Here is a 19,798-nt window from a genome sequence, read left to right as displayed (position 1 = left end):
GATGTTTTCTCCAGTTTATAACTATCTCCTGTTCCCACTCACAGTCAACAGCAGGACCTCACTGCCTTTCTTTAGGGTCTTGCAGAGGCCTTAGAGAGCTCAAGAGTCTCATTCCTACCCCATTTCCTGAAAAGGATAGAAATATTTAACTGAGCAAACACTTTGCAGAGGCTTTGAAGAGTTCAAGAAACAACAGGTTGCTTACTTGTAACTGGTTCTTTGAGTGGCCATCTGTATATTTGCACACAAGAGATTTATCTTGTCCATGTGCAGCCCTCTAGAACCCTTCCCAAACTAAATCAATAGCCACTTGGGTGAGCCACCGGTATGAATAAGTAGGGCTCCCAGCTAGCCTCAATTCTAGAAGTCTACTTCTGAATGGTAGCTGTAAGAGTAAAGAGCAAACCTTCTGGAGAGCAGGATGGTGAGATGTGTGAATGCACATATGACCACATAAAGAATCCAAGTTACAGGTAAGTAATCTGTTCTTCTTTGTGGTCTCTGTGCATCAGACATATATGAGTGCTTAGCAAGTTGACTTACCAGGTGGTGGGTGTCATCATAGTACTGAAGATAAGACTGTGGAGCCATAGAAAGCTTCCTGGCCAGCTTAGAGATCTAGTCAATGATGCCAGACAAAATAAATGTGACAAAATGGCACACTGCTTTCAGCAAGATGCCATGTATCTAGACTGTGGAAGACGTCATGGCTCTTGTGGATTACAGTAGATTAGGTTGTATGTGGAACAAATAGTGGCTATGCTCCACTTTGGAAGTTGCTGGGCAGATGGGAAGCCCCTTCTTACCATGGCCATTGGTGACAAAGAGGTGAGAGATTTGTTAGAAGTAGCACCCCCTTTAGGTGTAAAAATCTTAATGCTCTTATGACAGATACTGAGTGGAATGAGACTAGGGTAGGGTAGGAAGTGGGGAAGAAAATGTCTTGTCCTCAGTGGAAGCGAGAAACCAGTTTAGGGAAGAATGTGATATGGTCGGAGGAAGTCCAGAAAAGGGCAATGGTCATGGCCCAATGGGCTGAAGTGGCAGTGACTTGAAAGGTTACCTTGAAAGAAATGGCACGTATGTCACAGGTTGCTATCGGTTCAAACATATAGCCTTGAAGTCTTGTCAGGAAGAAACATGGGCTCCAATTGGGTGCTTTTTCCAATTGGGAAAGGTGGAGTAACTGGGGACAGAAAGAGGTGTCAGAAGCCCCAGAGGAACATTTTGATTGGTGGAAGCAAGAACCATGAGTGCCCTTATGGTTGAGGGCAATAAGTGGAAATGGCAGCCTACTAAACATGGAAGAATGGCAGGGAAAGGCTTTGGATTACTTGAAGTTGGATAGTGCAGGAGATGAACCAGTGCCAAATTAAGGTGAGGTTCAGTAGCGTGGTGGATGGAGAAGACTACTGCTGATGAAGTAGTGGACCAAAGAGAACTGAAGCTAGACAGGAGGCACACATGTTTATATCAGCAGGCATGATGGTCAGGACTCCCACCAAAAACATTTTCCTTTTACCTTTGGAAGAGTCTGAGTCAGCTGTGCCAAACTCCCTTAATGACTGGCTCCTTGAGTGGGGTTCTTAATTGGATTGTTGTGCCTTACTGCTTTGAATGTGTTTTGATGTGGTATTTTGTGTGGTATTTGTTTGATGCTTTTTCAAATCTGTATACTTATTGTTCTTAGCTTTAAATATTGTGTTTTTCATTATGTAAGCCACCTTGGGTCCTTCTTAAGGAGAAAGATGAGGTGAAAATATTTTAAATAATTTAAACAAATGTGTGATTCACAGAGACCACAACAATGAACTGTTTATTGTCTATCAGTTCTGAAATGATGTATTGACGGTTTTGTCAAATTTTAAGTTTCCTCTGAATTCCTTCACACATTTCTACCACAAACGGGCTTATCAAATTTATATGGGTATGACCATTACCCATATAAATTCACTCTTTTCCTCACACTTACATTATGACAAATGGGAGCCTTAATGTTTTGTTTGGTAGGAAGAATTTATTCAATGCTTGGTATGCATACTGGTTTCACCTACTTCCAAAGCAATCAGGAGAAACACAAGAAGAATCAACCAGTCTCTCCCTTAAGCATTGTACTATCACAAAAAAAACATGTTCTTTGTGTTAAACTTAAATACATCTTAAAATTAATTGTATCCATAGATAGCTTTGAGATATTTCTGGTTATACCTTTCTACCTGCTTGGGAGCAAAGAATCAAATCTTTATGTACCTTGATGTACTTCCTGGTTAAAAATTTAGAACCAGCTGAACTGCAGTTTTTGCAGACCAAAAGGAGAGAAGGAAAGATGAAATGTGCCTTGTTTCCTGAATACTGTGACTTATGCCCAAGGATGCATTTTTCTAGTGGGGTATTTGGTAGCTTTCATGCCGCTTTTGATACACATCTACATTTGTATTCTACTAAGTTCTAAATATGGGTAAAATTAAAGCAGAAAGCTTTGACTGGTGTGCAAAGTTATCCAAACAATCTTGTGGATGTAGTTACATCACAGAGCCAGATGATGTGATCATATGGAAAGTGGAATAATTCAAATGAATTGAAAGCTTCCTATAGCTATTTCAGGTTCTGAGACTCCCTAGTGTTCCCATTTGCACTGGGGGAAGCCTTTAGGAGCATCATGATGGGGGAGGGGGACAGCCTTCAATAATGAAAAAAGCTGCCACCAGACTGCCAGCACCAAGATTTGGACCACTACTGGTGGTTGGTTGTTTTTTTAGAAAAGCAGTTAAAGGTTCTCCATCCAAGATGCCCAAAGACTTCCCCAAGGGAGCTTCAGAACCTGAAACAGAGGGATAAGAGTCTTCCAAGTGATTTCAATTAAATATTCCCTTTGCTGGATGATGACATCATCCAGCTTTTTTAACTTAACGCCAACAGAATTTTGACCATTCTTTGTTTCACAAACGGCATGAGAATTATTATCCAAACAACTTCTCTGACAAATACAGGATCATTTACTGGGTGTATGTACATGCATCTTTTAACACAAACAGGAGGCAGTTGTTGATTTACAAAATTAAATGTTGAGTGTTCAAATGTTATTTTATGTAACATAAGGGAGGAGGAAGAATGATATAGGAGAGCGTTATCTACTTTTCAAAAACAACTGTTCACTGACTGATACATAAAGGCTTGCCTGAAAACCTGGCTCAACTTGCATGTTACATATTATCTCCATAAATAAAGCACAATCACTACAGTCTCCTGGTTCTTGAATATGTATTCCTTTTACTGAAAAAATCATTCATAAATTAACAAATACAAAAATGTACAAACACATGGGTAAATAAATGTAATGACAAAATGGATTGCTTTGCTGAAAATTGTGTGTGTTTCAAAACACTAGATTTCAGTGCAAAAATGTAACCCTGGCACCTGATAGAAAACATAAGAGCAAGCTCAAAACAATAGGATGAAACAAAGTTACATATGATTTAATAGTATCTTTGACAGTAGTTGTTTGGAAATGCATGGTGGTCACTCAGCTGGTAAACTCATTCAAAGGAGCTTTTACAAAAAGTTACTGATTTTGAAACAAATATTGTAGCAAATAAAGACCCACATGGCTCATACAAAAACATACACATTTTATCATAGTGCTCTGCCCCCTTAACAGTTTGCTGACACAGTGCCATGAAGATGGGGAGCAGTGGTATTGTTGAAATTTCAGCTGCCAATGTACAGTTTTTAAAATGATTTAAAAAAACATCATATCACATGCGCTTGACAGTTATGTTTTCAACAATTACATTTACTATACAGTATTTGACTTAGCTGATAAGGAGTAACAGTGCACATTTCAAAGACACTCCATATTAAAAAAATAAATCAAAAAACCAAACAAAACAACAAACAAAAAAACCCCCACAAACCCATTGATTAAGAAGTGAAATGGGCTCTTTCATTCCAATCTTTTACAAGTGCATTTCTGAGCAGAGATTATTCCTCTTCTCATCTAACAAGAGAAAGTATAATACAGAGATGGTCTACCTTGACAGTCTGAAGATTTGAACTGCAAGATAGCCTTAAGTTTGTCTGGGCATATGTACATGTGACCTTGAATTCAGATAGTTTGAAATACATTCCTCAACTGAAGCACCATCAAATAAAACTGTTGGTTCCTCCCAGGTTTCTGGGTTTAAAATAAGGACTAAGAAATGAAAGTATCGATGTTATCCAGGCATGAAAAATATTAAAACGGAGGGGTCTTTATTGCTATATGCGCCATTAAAGAAGGAAAAGGAAAAAAAGACAAAGTCTTACCTTTGCAGCAGCCATGAAAGATTCCTTTATGAAATATTTTAAAGCACACATCAGCACTCTCAAGGGCAGGCTAGCTGCTCTTTCATATCGGCTGATAAAGCAAACACACACATACACTCACACGTATAACTCTTCTGAGATACAAAAAAATAGGCCTGGTTAGTCACACCCACAATCAATGTATATGGGGGGTCATACATCCACAGAACCCAAAAAACTATGTGTAAACTATGCAAGTTAACGAAATTGAAGGCAACAATGTAGTAAAAGAAACTGAAGTACTTTTCACATTAAGTACTCACAATCTGTGTCTATAAATATATAATATATATCTTAAGAAGCAATTCAACATTTACCAGAATTATAGGCCCTAGGCCAAAATAAAAAAACAAAAAACTTGTACACACTGGCCAAAATCCTACTAGTTATTTACATCTGCATTAAGTGAAATGGTAAATTGCAATCATGAATTGCTACAAGTTAATGAATAGCTGCTTCTATTCCTCATCATCCACTCACCAGTTGTGTATCTTGGCACAAAACAAAGAGTATAAGTAGCAACTAGTTAACTAGGAGCAATTTGCCACTGCAATTTATGCCACGGCACCTATGCCAACATAATAATCAATAGGAGTCTGTCCATTATATAAACAAATGGATTGGTTTCAAACGGGGGGGGGGGCAAAATCAACAAAAGCAAAAACAAAAGCAAAAACAAAAAACAAAAGGCACAAATCTAAAATGAGTTTCAGAAAAGATGTGGATTTCTGAAACTGGATGGGGGATATGGACCAAGCACTTCTGTCCTATACTCAGGGTTTTCCCCTGAACTAATCTCAATGCCCTTCATTCATATAATTATGATTTGGAGTCTAGATATATTTATCCCAGTATTTGTACTTGTGCAACTCTTCCTCTGGTTAATAATGATAACCAAGAGCTCTAACCTACAATTTTAGCCTATATTAGTTCAGTGTACAGTTTCATCTACACAATAAATATATCAAAATACTATTCATAACCAGCTGCCCATCAAATATTAAGCTCCATCAATCACTGTAGGACTTCCTCCAAAGACACATTTAATATTTGCAGACTTAAGTCTGAATGGAAATGTGTGGATAAGAGGAACAAGTGGAGATTTTGACATTTTTTGAGAACCTGTCCCTTATAAAATTGATGCTATATAAAATCTGCTTTTTTCTTGATGTTTCATTGCTACTATGGGATATATGGCAAAATTTGATGGATCAGTGAAAAAAATTGAAAGCCTGTATGATTTTAAGCTGTCCAAGATTAGCTTCAGTTCTTTTACAAACAGAATCCCTGCTCCTGAAGCAAGATTTCTCTCCCCCCCAATAAGCACTGCTATGGCTTCCATTTGTTAAGCTTCAGAAGCTGAGGACAAGGTCACAATCCTGACAGCAACTAGGAAGAAGACCCAAAGTGAATTACCTACATGAATGTCATCATAATGTGCTGAAGTGCTTGAACAGGCGGGGGCTTACTTGAGTTAAGTTGTAAACCTTCACTTCAGTTTTGAATTGTAAAATAATTTTTTAAAATAAAAAAAGGAAAGCAATTTATACAGCTTATTTACACCTACACTTCTTTAAGAAGTGATTCTTTTCTGTACATATATTTATATATATTTTCTTCTTCAAGCAGGTCAATTAGAAAACCAATACAAACACAAATGTAGAGAATGATATCATTGTTAGGTAGCAGTTCATCTCCCATTAAGGCGCTACTGCCTACAGGATAGCTTCCAGCATCCAAGTCAAGAAGCCCAGAGCGTCCTTTTCAGCCAAACTGGTTTCATGAGCAGAAAAGCACATTTAATCACAGTTTGGTACTGGAGATTGTTCAAGGAGATGGAATGCTTGGACAAAAGCAGCAGGTCACACCACTGTTCTTTAAAAAAAGAAACCCAAAAGCAAGTGAAGTCCAAGCTCGCTCCACAGTCTGAATGAGTCTACAGTCTGACGATCTGTGTGCGTGCTTTTGAGTATTATTCTTCAAAATACTGTGATCCTTCATTAGATACAAGATTTTCTTTTTGTCCAGGAGACACTTACAAAACAATATCTCAACATGTCTTTTTCTTTCATATTTTCCTAGTATTCATTCACCAGAGCCAGCTCTGGTGTAAGATTGACAGTTATGTTTTTATACAAGGCGTCATATGTAATATTTGGAAAATAGTTCAAGTTATTGAGACCGTCTAGTTCTTGCCTCTCTTTGGACTTTCTCAGCAGCGCATACCTAATGAAAAGAAGAAAGTTGGAAGTCGTTAAGGCCAGTGTGGTTCAAAATTCAAGATAACAGATCCACTCACAGAAATCTACATAGTCAGCATCGTTGTTTCTTATAAGATGACCTCCTGCCTCTAAATATGTTATTGCTTTTCTAGAAATAATACTATTCACTATAAGAGGGAACTAAAATCTCAGATAAGCATACCGAGTAGTATTTTTATACACCAATTGAGTTTATATTCTCAGATACACTATAGCATGAAAACAATGTAACTAAAAGCCCACCTCCTGACAAAAATACTTTGTCTGGAACTATTAGCCTGTTTAACAATGTCTTGCACTTATAACCGGACTTTAAAAACCATTCATAGTACTACACAGTACCAGAGTTTTCCTGGTATAGAACAATACCCATGGATTTGGGGGGGGGGAGGCAGGATGGGACGGGACCCTATAATGGGACCTTGGTATCAATCATTCAGTTATTTCATAAAAACTTAGGACTTAGGTTCAAAAGAACACAAGGTATTCAATGGCCGAGGCTCTGGATACTACATGCTGCCCTTTAATACACAATCAAAACCAACCCACAGTCATCTGGGTTAGTAGGAAGCTGCTCTGACTTCAGGAATTAAGCACAACATCTGTTTGCCAACTGCAAGAATGCAATGAAAACTAGGAGGCAAAAAAGTATGTGTGTGTTTATTTCATTCTATCAAATGGCTGCTCAGGAAAAAGAGGAGGTTGGAAAGCAGCCCAGGACACCTTGTGTAGTACAGGCTTGTTCTGTGCTTAACTTCAACGGTACATTACAATTACAATTATTACACATACTATATTAAATTAGGGATGGGCAGAATGTAGATTTGGGTCTACTGGAAGATCGCTAGATGATTTGTAGTACCAGCAAGTTTCCAATTCTCATTTGTTTAATAACAATGGCGATGAAAAAGCTCTCCCCTCCTCTTGTTTTAAGTGTTCAAGTTCTTGGGGAAATCAAGAATATCTTTGTGCACTGAAAAGTCTAAAGGGCCTGATACTGGTACTGATTATAAATTTTTGGGCTAGGCAGATATTCAGAAACATCCTCCTTCTATACTTTTTAGTGCCTTTTGTTTCTGGGCTCTATAACTGCACCATTATTTTGTATCTGGACTCAACAGCTGGTAGATAAAACGCTAACAAAGAAAGATAGATCCCCACAAGTCTGAAAGGCCCAACCTAGCATAAAAACACAATTTTAGAAACTTTATTTATGTCTTTATCACCATCTCTTGTATTTAACAGCAACTGGCATTATACTGCACTTAAGGTAAAGGTAAAGGTTCCCCTTGACATTTAGTCCAGTCGTGTCCGACTCTAGGGGGCAGTCCGTTTCCAAGCCATAGAGCCAGCGTTTGTCCATAGACAGTTTCTGTGGTCACGTGGCCAATGTGACTAGACACAGAACGCTGTTACCTTCCCACCTTAGTGATACCTATTTATCTACTTGCATTTTTACATGATTTCGAAGTACTAGGTTGGCAGGAGCTGGGACAAGCAGATGGGAGTTCACTCTGTCGCACGGATTCAAACTGCTGATCTTTCGACCTTGCAGCAAGCGTATAGTTACCTCCAAGAAATCATGAGGACCAGCGCTATGGAAGATATTTTAGCTTCCCACTGAGAACCACATTCAAAATACAGTCATTGTAGAGACCTGGGCCAAAAGGATGCTCTTAAAACCACAAGAAGATCTGATTAACCTAAGCTGTAATGTGAGAAAAAGGCCTGAGACTGCAAGCCAGAAAGGACATTTGAATGCTTGAGGAAATTAAAAGTATTATCATATTAAAACTTTCAGTTATGCTTTTAAAAAAATGAAGTGAAACTCAGACCTTTCTAACTGTGAAAAATCTGAAAATGATCCAAAAGTTCCATTAAGCAATGTAAAGGGGAAAATGGTGTAAGGCAGGCAGTGTAGTCACAAATTGCCTCCACAGGAGAAAAATTGTTTTGCATTTCGTACAAACTCAAATAGGCTCCACTGCACACATAGACTGACATAGGCACAAACTCTAGCACATCAGCAATGTAGAACAAACAAGGACAGAGGTCACTGTAATGGCAGTAACACTGAATACTCAGGATCTGATTACAGCTCATTTTGCAAGATATGAACAGTTGGCTCTGATCTGGATGAGAGATTTTAAGGGAGAAGGTAATGATGATGTTTACTCTGGTCAGTCTTACTGCTGGCTTCTTCTGCCCAACACAATAATTGAGTGTTGCACAATGATAACGCAGACTTACCTCAGATCTGAAAAGAAGGATGTACAGACTGCCTGTAATAGTACTGTATAACTGCAAAACTCACACTGATTTTATTACAAATGGCCAGAGGGGGCATTTTTTAATACGACTATACTGTATGAAATGGCATTCACAAAGACACACTACCCAATTAATGAAGCACTGTGGACTACTGTGATGATGAGGCAAATGACAATGAAACCAATATTCAGGACAGACCTACAGTACTGTGCTTTGAACAAGAACCTGGAACTATTACTTGGAAACAATAATACCAACAGACACTTCATTTAGTTGAAATATTTGAAGATTTGGCAGAATTCTGAAGCTTTGTGCTAAGGCTGTCTGAAGACAAAGACAGCTAAACTAGAGAGCCACAGAGACTAAGTATTTTATATTGAGTATGAATAGACGTGCGAGAATTCCCACTCCAAAGATGTACTGTATAGTGTGAGCATTTCTACTCAAGCTCCTACCATATGTATATATAGTATGTTTAGAGAGGAGATTTGTGTGTGTGTGTGTGTGTGTGTGTGTGTGTGTGTGTGAGTGAGTGAGAAAAAAATTCCTCTCTAAACATCAGTAAATGTGGTATATTGTACACTTGTAAGAATAATCTGACATGCTCCTGAACTTTAAAACTGGGTGGAGACTTAGCAAGAAACAGTCAGGCTAGCAACTGATATGGATATTTAGCAATTCTAAAGTATTTCTGGACACAGATTGAGAAGACAAGGTTAATTAGAAAAGACAGTAATGCTGGGGAAAACTGAAGGCACCAAGAAATGCAAAAGATTGAGAATGAAATGGATTGACGCAATAAGAAAACCAGAGCCATAAGTTTGCAAGAGCTGGACAGGGGCATTAATAATAGTTTTTGGAGGTTACTAATTCATCGAGTCACCACAAGTTGGAAGTGACTTGAAGGCACATAAAAACAAAGTATATCTGACACTTACCTTCCTAAGAACTGCACTTCACCCCTATGATGATGGGGAATGGACTTGTATTTCCCTGTATCTCCTTCTGGTCGAGTCACCAAGTAGCCTGCATAATGCACCCTGGATGAAAAAATGAGGAAGAGAATAATTTCTCAGCTGCTTTAACTTCAGCATATGCCAGCACAACACACTTTTAGCAACTATCACCTTACTATGCTTTGTAGGCAAGCACTTCCAACAAAGTACCTAACTAAATGGGTGCATTTAAATTCCCATTGTAAGTAGATTATGTCTGCCTACCTTGGTTGACATCCTACAAGCAGGGGGAATTTTTTTAAATATAGACTCCCCTCTTCTCTTCTCCAGCTTATTTATTTGCAAAGAATCCATTTCATGGTGTGGAAGCCAAGGTATAAAAGGAGAAAGTTTTCCATTACTGAAAATCACAAATGTAGGACAACTCAGCCAGCAGAAGAGATTTTTGGTAGTGATAGACGTCCTCCTACCATCCCATGGCTCCCACATGATGAGGACTTGTAAGAATCATCTGACACATTTCTGAACTTTTAAACTGGGCAGATATTTATCAGGGAATAGACAGACTATCAACATTATTCACAAACTGTACAAAGGAGTGATGTCATCACCCTTACGCAGGTAAGTTATGCCAACAGGGTTTCAACCAGTGATTGACAAATACAAGAACCTATGACAGAGTAATTCCAAACTTTGCTCACAGCTATAGTTAGTGCTGCTGTTCCCATTTTGCATTTTCAAGAAAGTAAGCTTTGTAGAAAAACTGCATTCTCAGGGAAAACAAACACTCTGAAAGCAAACTCAGACTGTGCAGAGATGGAAAGGAACAGATTAAGACTATTTCATAAATCATGGAAGTTCTTCCAGAAGTTACAAGGAGGTGGGAACTATCAAAGTGATCAACAAGGATGCTGGACAGCTTGAAAAAGGTGCAAAAAAGCCCAGCAACACAAATAATCAAGTAGTTGAAGCAACTCCTCTGTTAGAAAAACAACAAAAAATTGGGGCTAGTTATTTCAAGAAAAAAAAATCCAGGTATATTCCCCCACCACCATTGGAAGCAAGGGCCATCTACTGAAAGCAAAAGGTGGGAAATTGAGGGCCGATAAAAAGACATTTTCCCCATTTGGGTCTGTGACATTTGCTACCACAAGATATCTGTACTATGATGCCCACCAACCTGGATGGCTTTGAAAGGGGATTAGATAAATTCATGGAGAACAAGGCTATGTGTGACTAATAATCAGGATTGCAGGGAAATATGAGGAGGAGAATGATATTGCACTCATGTCTCATCTTGTTTAGGGGCTTCTCACAGCCATCTCACTGGCCACTGTGAGAACAGAATTCTGGAACAGACAGGGCTTTGGGCTTAGGCAGAACGGCTTTCTTTCAGTTCTTACTATTATTGTGCAAAGCTGGCAACTGCAGGGGCAGAGCCAAGTAACTTAAAAAGGAATGATAAGCCTGCAGGTTGTTTGCACTGCCAAGATGGGTGTGTATACAGTATGTGCCCAGCAAGACATGCCTCCAACCCAAACACTTCATAGATAAACCAACTAAACCATCCTGTCATGCTTTTATATCACAGTTATCTTTGTTCATCTGCTCTTATGGAAATCTGATAGTGGAAGGGGAGCCATGCATTTGAACTTCCATGTAACCCATTCCCTCCCACCTCTGTATTCAAAGTACCTGTTCCAAAGGTCATCATCCTCTCCACCCCAGCCCCAGAAGGCATTTGGAAAGCCATTGATTTTTTGGAATTGCTCCACAGTTAAGCCACTTACTCCTCCAAAGAACTCATTGTAAGGAAGTCTATATACAAATGTAAAAAACAAACAAACGAAGTTTAGTTAAGTTGCAACAATAGAACACATCACAGGTCACAGAATTGCCTGTTCACAGCTTTTAAATACAGTAATGTTAGTCACTGTTCTTCTGTGAACTTTTTCAAACTTCTTAACTTCATAAATAGGGGACTCCAGTTACTTACAGATACATATATTTATCCAGCTTTGCTGCAAAGTGTCTTGGCATCTGGCCACATCCATAATAGTTGCGGTCATTTTCAGGTATATGGTCAACATCATGGAAAATTAGACAATCCCAGTCCAAGTCCTTCATTGCTTCCCGAAAGCCAACATTGAACAGCATGGCACGGTTAAACGGTTGGTTACCAGCCTACAAGAGAAGCCCAGCATGTAATTGATCTGCACTGCTTTCCATCTTGCACTCAACTATTTGCAATGAATATGGACAAGTTCAATCAACTGCTTCAAACACTGGTTCACACAGAAAACACTAGCTTTCTCAAAGGTTGATAGATTTCATAGACTGAATTTATTTCACTAGACTACTGGCACTATGCCTTCATTTCTGACATGACAGGCAAATTAGGGCTATAGAAATAGTTTCATAATGATTTAGGACAATCTTATGACTCGGATACAAAAATGGTCACTGAAATTAGAGATTGAAAGCTAGTTCTTGAGAATTCCTGAAGCCAATTGTCAGCTCCCATGAGGAAAGTGCCCTTTTGTTCTGAAATGCAGTGGCAGCCAAGAAAGTCTCCTGAATTTGGAAACACTGGAAAAATTTGCTTTTTATAATTAAAATAATATGGACATTCTCTGAAAGAATTCCTATCCAAATTTCATTTTCTCCTTCTGGAGTGAACATATACAACCATCTTAGTCAGACCATTAGTCCATCTAGCTAAGTATTGTTTGTTCTTTTCTGTCTACTGGGATTTAAGCAAAAGTCTTTCTTTCTTTCCCAATCTAGTCAGAGTCTCCAGTACTGGGATGTGGAGGAATGCCCCTCCCCAAAGTTGCTAAACTGTTGGCTTAATCTACAGTAGCAGGGCAAACCCTCCTGGATGACATCACAGCTGCTTCTGGGAGGAGCTGCCACACATTCTTCTTCTTTCTCATAGGTGATAGAGAGCTTACTTAATTTTGCCCTTTCCTTGGGCCAATCATAATGGCATTATGTAACCACTGTCCTATCTGAACTCTGTCAACTATCTGTATACTGTCCACTATCTGTGAGCTTGTAAGGTTAATAAAACACAGTCCTCCTGGGGGCAGCAGGGCAGTTGTCTCGTATGAGGTCCTCTCTTTCCAGTTGCCCATCAGGAGCACTGCTGGCAGACATCCATCCTTGTGTGTGGCTGACTTCTTTAACTTCTCTAAGAGACTATTTGCTATCCAAATTACTTGTGACTACATATTTTATTTATTTATTTATTTATTTATTTATTTATTTATTTATTTATTTATTTATTTATTTATTTATTTATTTATTTATTTATTTATTTATTTATTTATTCATTCATTCATTCATTCATTCATTCATTCATTCATTCATTCATTCATTCTATTTATATCCCGCCTATCTGCCTGCTCATTTCATGACTTCATGGGTTAGAATCCCAACACTGGGACTCTAATGTGTCTTACTAATTGTATTATATGGTAATGCTGCCTTTCTCCCAATGATGCAAGCTGATACTACTACTGACTCATAATCTATTAACCACTGAAAGAGGTACCAGAACAAAGTTAAAGAGCATCTGCTTATTACCTAGAAGGATACAGGTAGGGTTTTCTCATGTTTTGAATCACAAATACCATAATTCATTCTGAAAGTTCCACCTGACATACAAACACCTATAGACATTTAAATGTGTCTCACCAGATAGAAAGGCCTAAGCTGGAAGGCCTTGTTGTCTAGCTAGGCCTAGCTCCCTGTTTATAAAGGAAGCAGCCCCACTTTTAATTGGGAGCTTCTAAACAGGACTTCTGCTAAAAGAAGGTGGTGAAGACTCCTCAGGAGAACTCCTATATCTGGGCAGTATTTGGTCTGGCACTTTGGCAGGACTGAATGGCAAGAACACTCTAAGAGTATTTTGTAGATTTAATGCTAGACCAATCATGACTAAGTCTCAGTATAGTGAAAAATCTACATTGTTAGTTTGTCAAAGTTATTGGCTTAGTGCAAGTAAAATGTTGTGGAATAACGGACTTAAAACTTCCTTAAGGAAAAGCCTGAAGGACAATATTTTGTAATCCAAAGCAGAGAGAGGCTTTGGAACATAAAAGGGACAGAAAACAATTTGATTTAAAAGCAGTTACAGTTTACCTGCAAGTAGGTTGGCATTCTCCAAGATCCCATTTACCCAGTACTGTACTACACTGATCAACCAGACTGGATCTGTAGCCTGGTTATTTTCTGCAAGCCGGAGGCTATATGCCCTAGAGGTCTTGCACAACAATGACTATATTATAGGTATTATAGTCTGTTGGGTAACAGACTAAGGAGGTTTGTTCAGAGATATCGGTCATGGGGCAAAAATGACAGATGAACTGGAGTAGCTGTGTATCATTGTCAAACTTATTCTGCGAGGGTTCACAAGATCCATGAAGCAAATACATTGTCAGAAAGTCCTTTTTGATGTCTTTGATGTAGAAATCTGTGTCACTGGAGAATTATGCTAGTAGATGTAAGTAACAGGATTCTTGCCCATAAGCTTTAGACTAGTACTGGGGTTCCAAACACCATTCACAAGAACCAAATTCCCTCTAAGGTGCACGACTGCATGTGTTACTCTGCCCCCGTGCGGACAGCTTTCCTCCTCTGCACAGCCCCTTTAAATCCAGTTCCAACAGATTCCTGTGCACACGCAGGGGAAAAGTCACACATGAGAGAGGTGTAGTTCCGCCCAGTGGGGCTGAAAATTAGAGGGTATGTTGATTATAGCTATACTTTTAGGTACATTCTGCGGATTTACAACTGTTGTACAAGAACCCTATGGGGAAGACAACCAACAATTACAAAACATATTGTAGGAAGAGAAGTAAGACTATTGCATTATACTTCCACCCAAGAGGACTTAGCTTTGCAAACCAAAACAGTGCACACAAATTCACTTACTTGCTCAATAACATAAAATGCGAATTGCAAGCGCTGGTGTTGCAACATTGGAATAAGATGCCTAAAAAGGACTGGCAGATGCTCATAACGATTACGGAATGGAATAAGGATTGCCACCTAAAGAGAGAAAAATACCATTAGTTAAGTCTCAGAACCACCTAAACTTCAGGGATCCACACACTATCCTTGCAATACAGCAAGCACAGCTTTCCAGAATTGCATCTGTAAGAATTAGTTACTGCCTGGTCTGAACATCCTCTACCATTTGTTGGGAAACAAGTGAGGATTTCATAAAGCCTTGTTTATTTAAAATCTTCTATGATTCAAGCTTCAGTTATATAATTCATCCCAGAAATTTTACCTAAAGAGGGATTTCAGAATCTACTACAAATTTCCAGCCAGTTCCAACACAACAGGCAGGATAGTCTCCACCCATTCAGTCTTTGTACACATGAATAAGAAGCTACAATGCCTGCAGATGCCCACTACCGGCACAGCCCAAAAGTCCAGACTTACACAAGGAAACATCATCTAGTTTAATCTGGGCCCCTTTGGGGAATCCCAGTGCACTAAGATGTCAAACTTGGACGCTGAAAGGATATGCCATATGGCTTTCACAAACACATTTACTGCTATCTCTTGCAGTCTGTCAGATGCTTCTATTTTGAAATGCTCACTTCCTTGTTCTTCCACTAGTACTGTAATGAAGCCCACCTGGGTTTTGTTATTGCTACTGTTTTTTAAGAAGACAAGTCTTACTCTCTTGGTGTGGCCTATTGTCAGAATACTGTAAAGTAGGGATCTAATTAATTCCAAGACAGTAAGATCCATGACAACTTTAACGGCTACGTTAATGTATGACTGCACAAAAATTCTGAAGTGAATGTAGAAGAATCTACCAGAAAGTAGTTTCAGAACAGGCTACAAATCTTGTCTTGATGTGAGCCAGACAACAACTGTGGCAACCACTAAATTCATCTCCCACATCCTTGGGGATGTACAGAAGGTTCAGAAAAGAGAAACGGCTTTTCTATTTTGTGCCTAGTAAGAAGGAGGAAAGGCACAGCACAAGACACTCCTGATGCCTGAAAGGACCACCAGCTCTTTCTATAGCACAGCATGTGCAGCTAAAACAAAAAGTCAATGATGGGGTTTTTCTGTACTGCTAGGCACCTTCCTTGCCAAAGGTCTAGAGACAATTGCTGGCGAGCAGATTTGTGAGTGGCTAGATATGGATTGCATACCATATACAAAATAATCATCAAGAATCAGCTGATATATTTATTGGCAAGACTCAGAATCAGGAATAAGCTCATTAAATTTGCAGCTTTCAGACAGAACTACAAGAAGACGGCTTAATTTCTTTAGTCACATGAGCCCAAGATTTTTCTTACAATGTGGAAATCACATTGTCATAAAAATGCTGGGAAACAATGAATTTCAGAGCTTTTCTCCATTTCAGCTCACCTTCCAACGAGGCAGGCAGTCTTTAGGCTTCCAGTGGCCTCCTAGTTTGATAGTGGGATCTTGAGAGAAGAATTGGTGGATCTCCTCCATACTAATTTCACTCATATTTACATCAATGGGACCCTCTGTGTAAACAGTATTTTAAACAAAGAAAATGAGAAAAATGCACCTTTGGCTGATTTCTTTACATATTTTGAACTGTGTTACATTACACTGCAGCCAGTTTCAGTTTATACACAACCAGAATTCCTAGTCTGGAGTCAGCAGATTGCTAATAACTTCATAACCATCTACCATTTCAGACACTGGCTTAATTCATGTTACACAGTTATGAAAAAGGCTTAACTTTTAGAGGTGAATTGCATTAGTTAAGAAATCATCTCAGACATTATCTGTTCTGCACTGAACTCAGCTTGCAACAGATAAAATCTACCAAGACTTCTTAACTTGCAGTGATTTTCCTTTGAAAGCCACACCTTTGATGTAACTATGCAAGACTGAAAGATATTATTATTATATAATTAAAAAGGAGTATTATGGCTTGCCAATAAAGCTTAACATTTACTACTATCTTCTTGTATGCAAATACTAGAGAGCAATCAACTCCATGTGGCTGTCTGTTGTTTCAGGTTCTTCCGTACACAAGGTCTGGGAGGTGCAGCCAACATTATTCACTCACTCTAAACATTACCCATATGGTGGAAAGGGAAAAAAATGCAGATATACAGCTCTCTTTGTACAGTGTCTTTTACCTAATGGATAATTTAGGTTGCCAATTATGGATCCACATGTGACATTCTAAGCCCTGAATAGGGCTACTGCCTAGTGGAACATGTCTGTTACCTGAAGTTCTTCTGTAAGGACTGACTCTTTTTTTCCTAACACTGATATTTATATGTTCAGATATCTTAAAAAGCAGAAATGTTCCTCAAAGGGTGGAGGTCTTGAGGTTAAAGCAAAATGTCATGGCTCAAGTTGTATACCCCAAAAGTAAGGAACCTCACACCACAAACCAACACACCCCAAAACATGGGCACATGGATACACTCTTCTTGTACCTTAAGAATGCACTTTAATATACCCAACTAAATATTAACATCAATCCACTTGGTGTCATATCCCTAAACAGCACATCATTAGTGATTAGAAGAGCTGACTTGAAAAACGCAGGTTTTGAAAGTGTTAGATGCTTACTGCAGATTAACAGTATAGTCCTGTTCATACTTAAAATAATCCTTACTAGTCAAGCAAGTTGGCCTGTATTTGGGGAAATAAAGCCTTGTTTTGTTTAATGGGCTAAGCTGAAGGCAAGCAGAAGGGGATTTTCCTTTTTAGAGAAAGAGTAGAATGAAACTCTTGTATTTCCTTGTAGCAGAAATTAAGATACAAGAAAGATACACCATTGTGCCCATGTTTTGAATGAAGGCAGGGGGACTGACCTGAGGCCTGAATTCCTTTACTTTTGGAAGTACATTCAATCCTAACCTTTTCCTTTTAAACCAAAAGTTTGCATTTCTTTGAAAAATATTACTCCACTGTATTTTTGCCAATGGGCAGTTGCTGACAAGCAAGAAAATGGCAAACATACATCTAGTATCCTGTAAGCACAGAATGAGCCAAATAAATAGATAGTAATTTCAGAACCATAATAGACAGTGGAAGTATCTTCATGTACAAACTCCCCAAAGGACACTGGCCTTTGAACTGAAGCCTCACTAAACTCAAGTGGTCCCCAACCTTTTCTAAACCGCGGACCGGTTGGGGTGGCCGGGGTCCGTGCACGGGGGGCATGCACTGCACGGGGTGGGCGGGGTGTGCTTGCACACATGCATGGGTGGGCAGGGCACCCTTGTATGCAGGTGGGTGTGCCATGTATGGGGGGCATGCATTTGGGGGGACGGGAGTGTGTTTCTGTGGCCTGGTCCTGCCAAGGACTGGTACCAGGCCACAGACTGGGGCTGGGGACCCCTGCTCTAAAGGACATGGACTACTGAAATGCTACTAGCCAAAGTGCTACTGGTAGCCATGTGAGGTTTGTGTAACTAACTGGCAATTGCCAGGGTGCGCCTCAATTATGTAATCAGGCATACAACTGAGATGTATCCAACACTTCATCAATTAACCATAGCTGCACAAAGTCCACAAACCTTATATAAACACCATTAACATTCCAGCTGAAATGATTACATCTTTGGGTAGATCACTTCTTATGCTCTCATAATCTATTCCTACAACTCATTCTGATTTCTATAAACTCAAGAGTCTCCACACACACTTGTCTAATATGAAAGTTAGGCATATGGTTTTGATAGTCATAATAATACTCACTCATAGAAGGGAGTCTTTCAGGGCAGGTATAGTTTGGAAAGTACGTAAAGTCTTCAGGAAGAAAAGTTGTGGTTTGCAGAATGGTTTCATTGTGATTCAGATCAAGAGGATAATCTGCTGAAGAGAAAGAGAAAATGTTCTGCTGAGGTTATATATGCTGCAGTCTTTACTTCATTAACATTATTATTTGTTGTTGTTTAGTCATTAAGTAATGTCCGACTCTTTATGACCCCATGGATAATGTTTCACATATTAGCTTTATTTATATTTATTATAACATTATTAGTAGTACCCAATAAATGCAGGTAGCTTATTTCTTGGTGTTTGTATCACTATATAGTACAAATGAGAATTTTGATACTCTTTTACTGCTTAGTGAGAATGGAAACTATGGAGTTACAGGACTATACTAGGTCTTTATTGAGTATTACAAACTCAGCTGAAGCTATTAACTGACTTCTGCTGTCAAAAACTATAGTAACTCTGGCAGCTTGCTCCTATTTACACTCCAGTATTGACTTGCAAAGAGCACACAGCCCAAGGTACTCAATTAGCATCTGGATGAACTTCTTTATCATGCCTACTTGTTATTGTCATAGCAGTATTTAAATAAATTCCTCTTAATAACAGGTGACTTGAATGTGCTGCTGTTTTTGTTGTTGTTTTGTTCTATGCCTAAATCGCTTTAGGATGGCCAGTACATGCTTAAAAGTCTATAAAACTGAATAATATATACTATAGCAACAATAATTTCAATTCATGAATTTCCTCTTCTTTGTATAGTCATCACAACTACAGACATAAGAAGGAACTCAATTTAATATTCAGTGGTGCCCCGCATAGCGATGATAATCCGTGCAGCCAAAATTGTTGCTATACGGATTCGTCACGATGCGAAATAAAAAAGCCCATAGGAATGCATTAAAACCCATTTAATGCGTTCCTATGGGCAAAAAACTCACCTTTATGCGAAAATCCTCCATACGGCCACCATTTTCGCTGCCCAGTAAGCGAGGAATCTGGGCGAAAACACAGCGGGCGGCCATTTTGCCATCTTTTCCGCTCCAGCCCCTCCCCACCTCACAGCTGATCGGCGCTGGTCTTAGAAGCTTCCCCAGGCTTGCCCAGCAGGTAAACAAGCAGTGGAAATGCACTGGGGAAGCCTCTGAAACCTGCGCTTTCCCAGGGTGGGTGGGGCAGGCCCACCCCCCGCCCCCTCGCACCCCCCCACGG

The 19,798-nt window shown here is 39.2% G+C and overlaps 1 protein-coding gene across 3 annotated transcripts in view; it reads right to left on the bottom strand.

The window, feature by feature from the left end:
* Positions 1-3,244: 3,244 nt before the first annotated feature.
* Positions 3,245-19,798, bottom strand: part of B4GALT5 (beta-1,4-galactosyltransferase 5) — a 70,526-nt gene continuing 53,972 nt past the window's right edge. For 2 of the 3 annotated variants that reach the window (XM_072996865.2, XM_020779484.3), the window contains exons 3-9: positions 18,566-18,682; positions 16,238-16,362; positions 14,771-14,887; positions 11,829-12,016; positions 11,528-11,650; positions 9,815-9,916; positions 3,245-6,570 (exon numbers count right to left, since the gene is read on the bottom strand). In XM_072996865.2, the coding sequence (XP_072852966.1) occupies positions 6,423-6,570; positions 9,815-9,916; positions 11,528-11,650; positions 11,829-12,016; positions 14,771-14,887; positions 16,238-16,362; positions 18,566-18,682 (920 nt within the window). In that variant the 3' untranslated portion in view covers positions 3,245-6,422. The remainder of the gene's footprint in view (positions 6,571-9,814; positions 9,917-11,527; positions 11,651-11,828; positions 12,017-14,770; positions 14,888-16,237; positions 16,363-18,565; positions 18,683-19,798) is intronic. The other variant, XM_020779485.3, reaches the window with a different exon arrangement.

Source organism: Pogona vitticeps, chromosome 4, assembly GCF_051106095.1.
Source record: "Pogona vitticeps strain Pit_001003342236 chromosome 4, PviZW2.1, whole genome shotgun sequence".
NCBI classification, from domain to species: domain Eukaryota; kingdom Metazoa; phylum Chordata; class Lepidosauria; order Squamata; family Agamidae; genus Pogona; species Pogona vitticeps.
The sequence above is the reverse complement of the archived record's forward strand: the minus strand, read 5'-3'. Positions and strand labels throughout refer to the sequence as shown.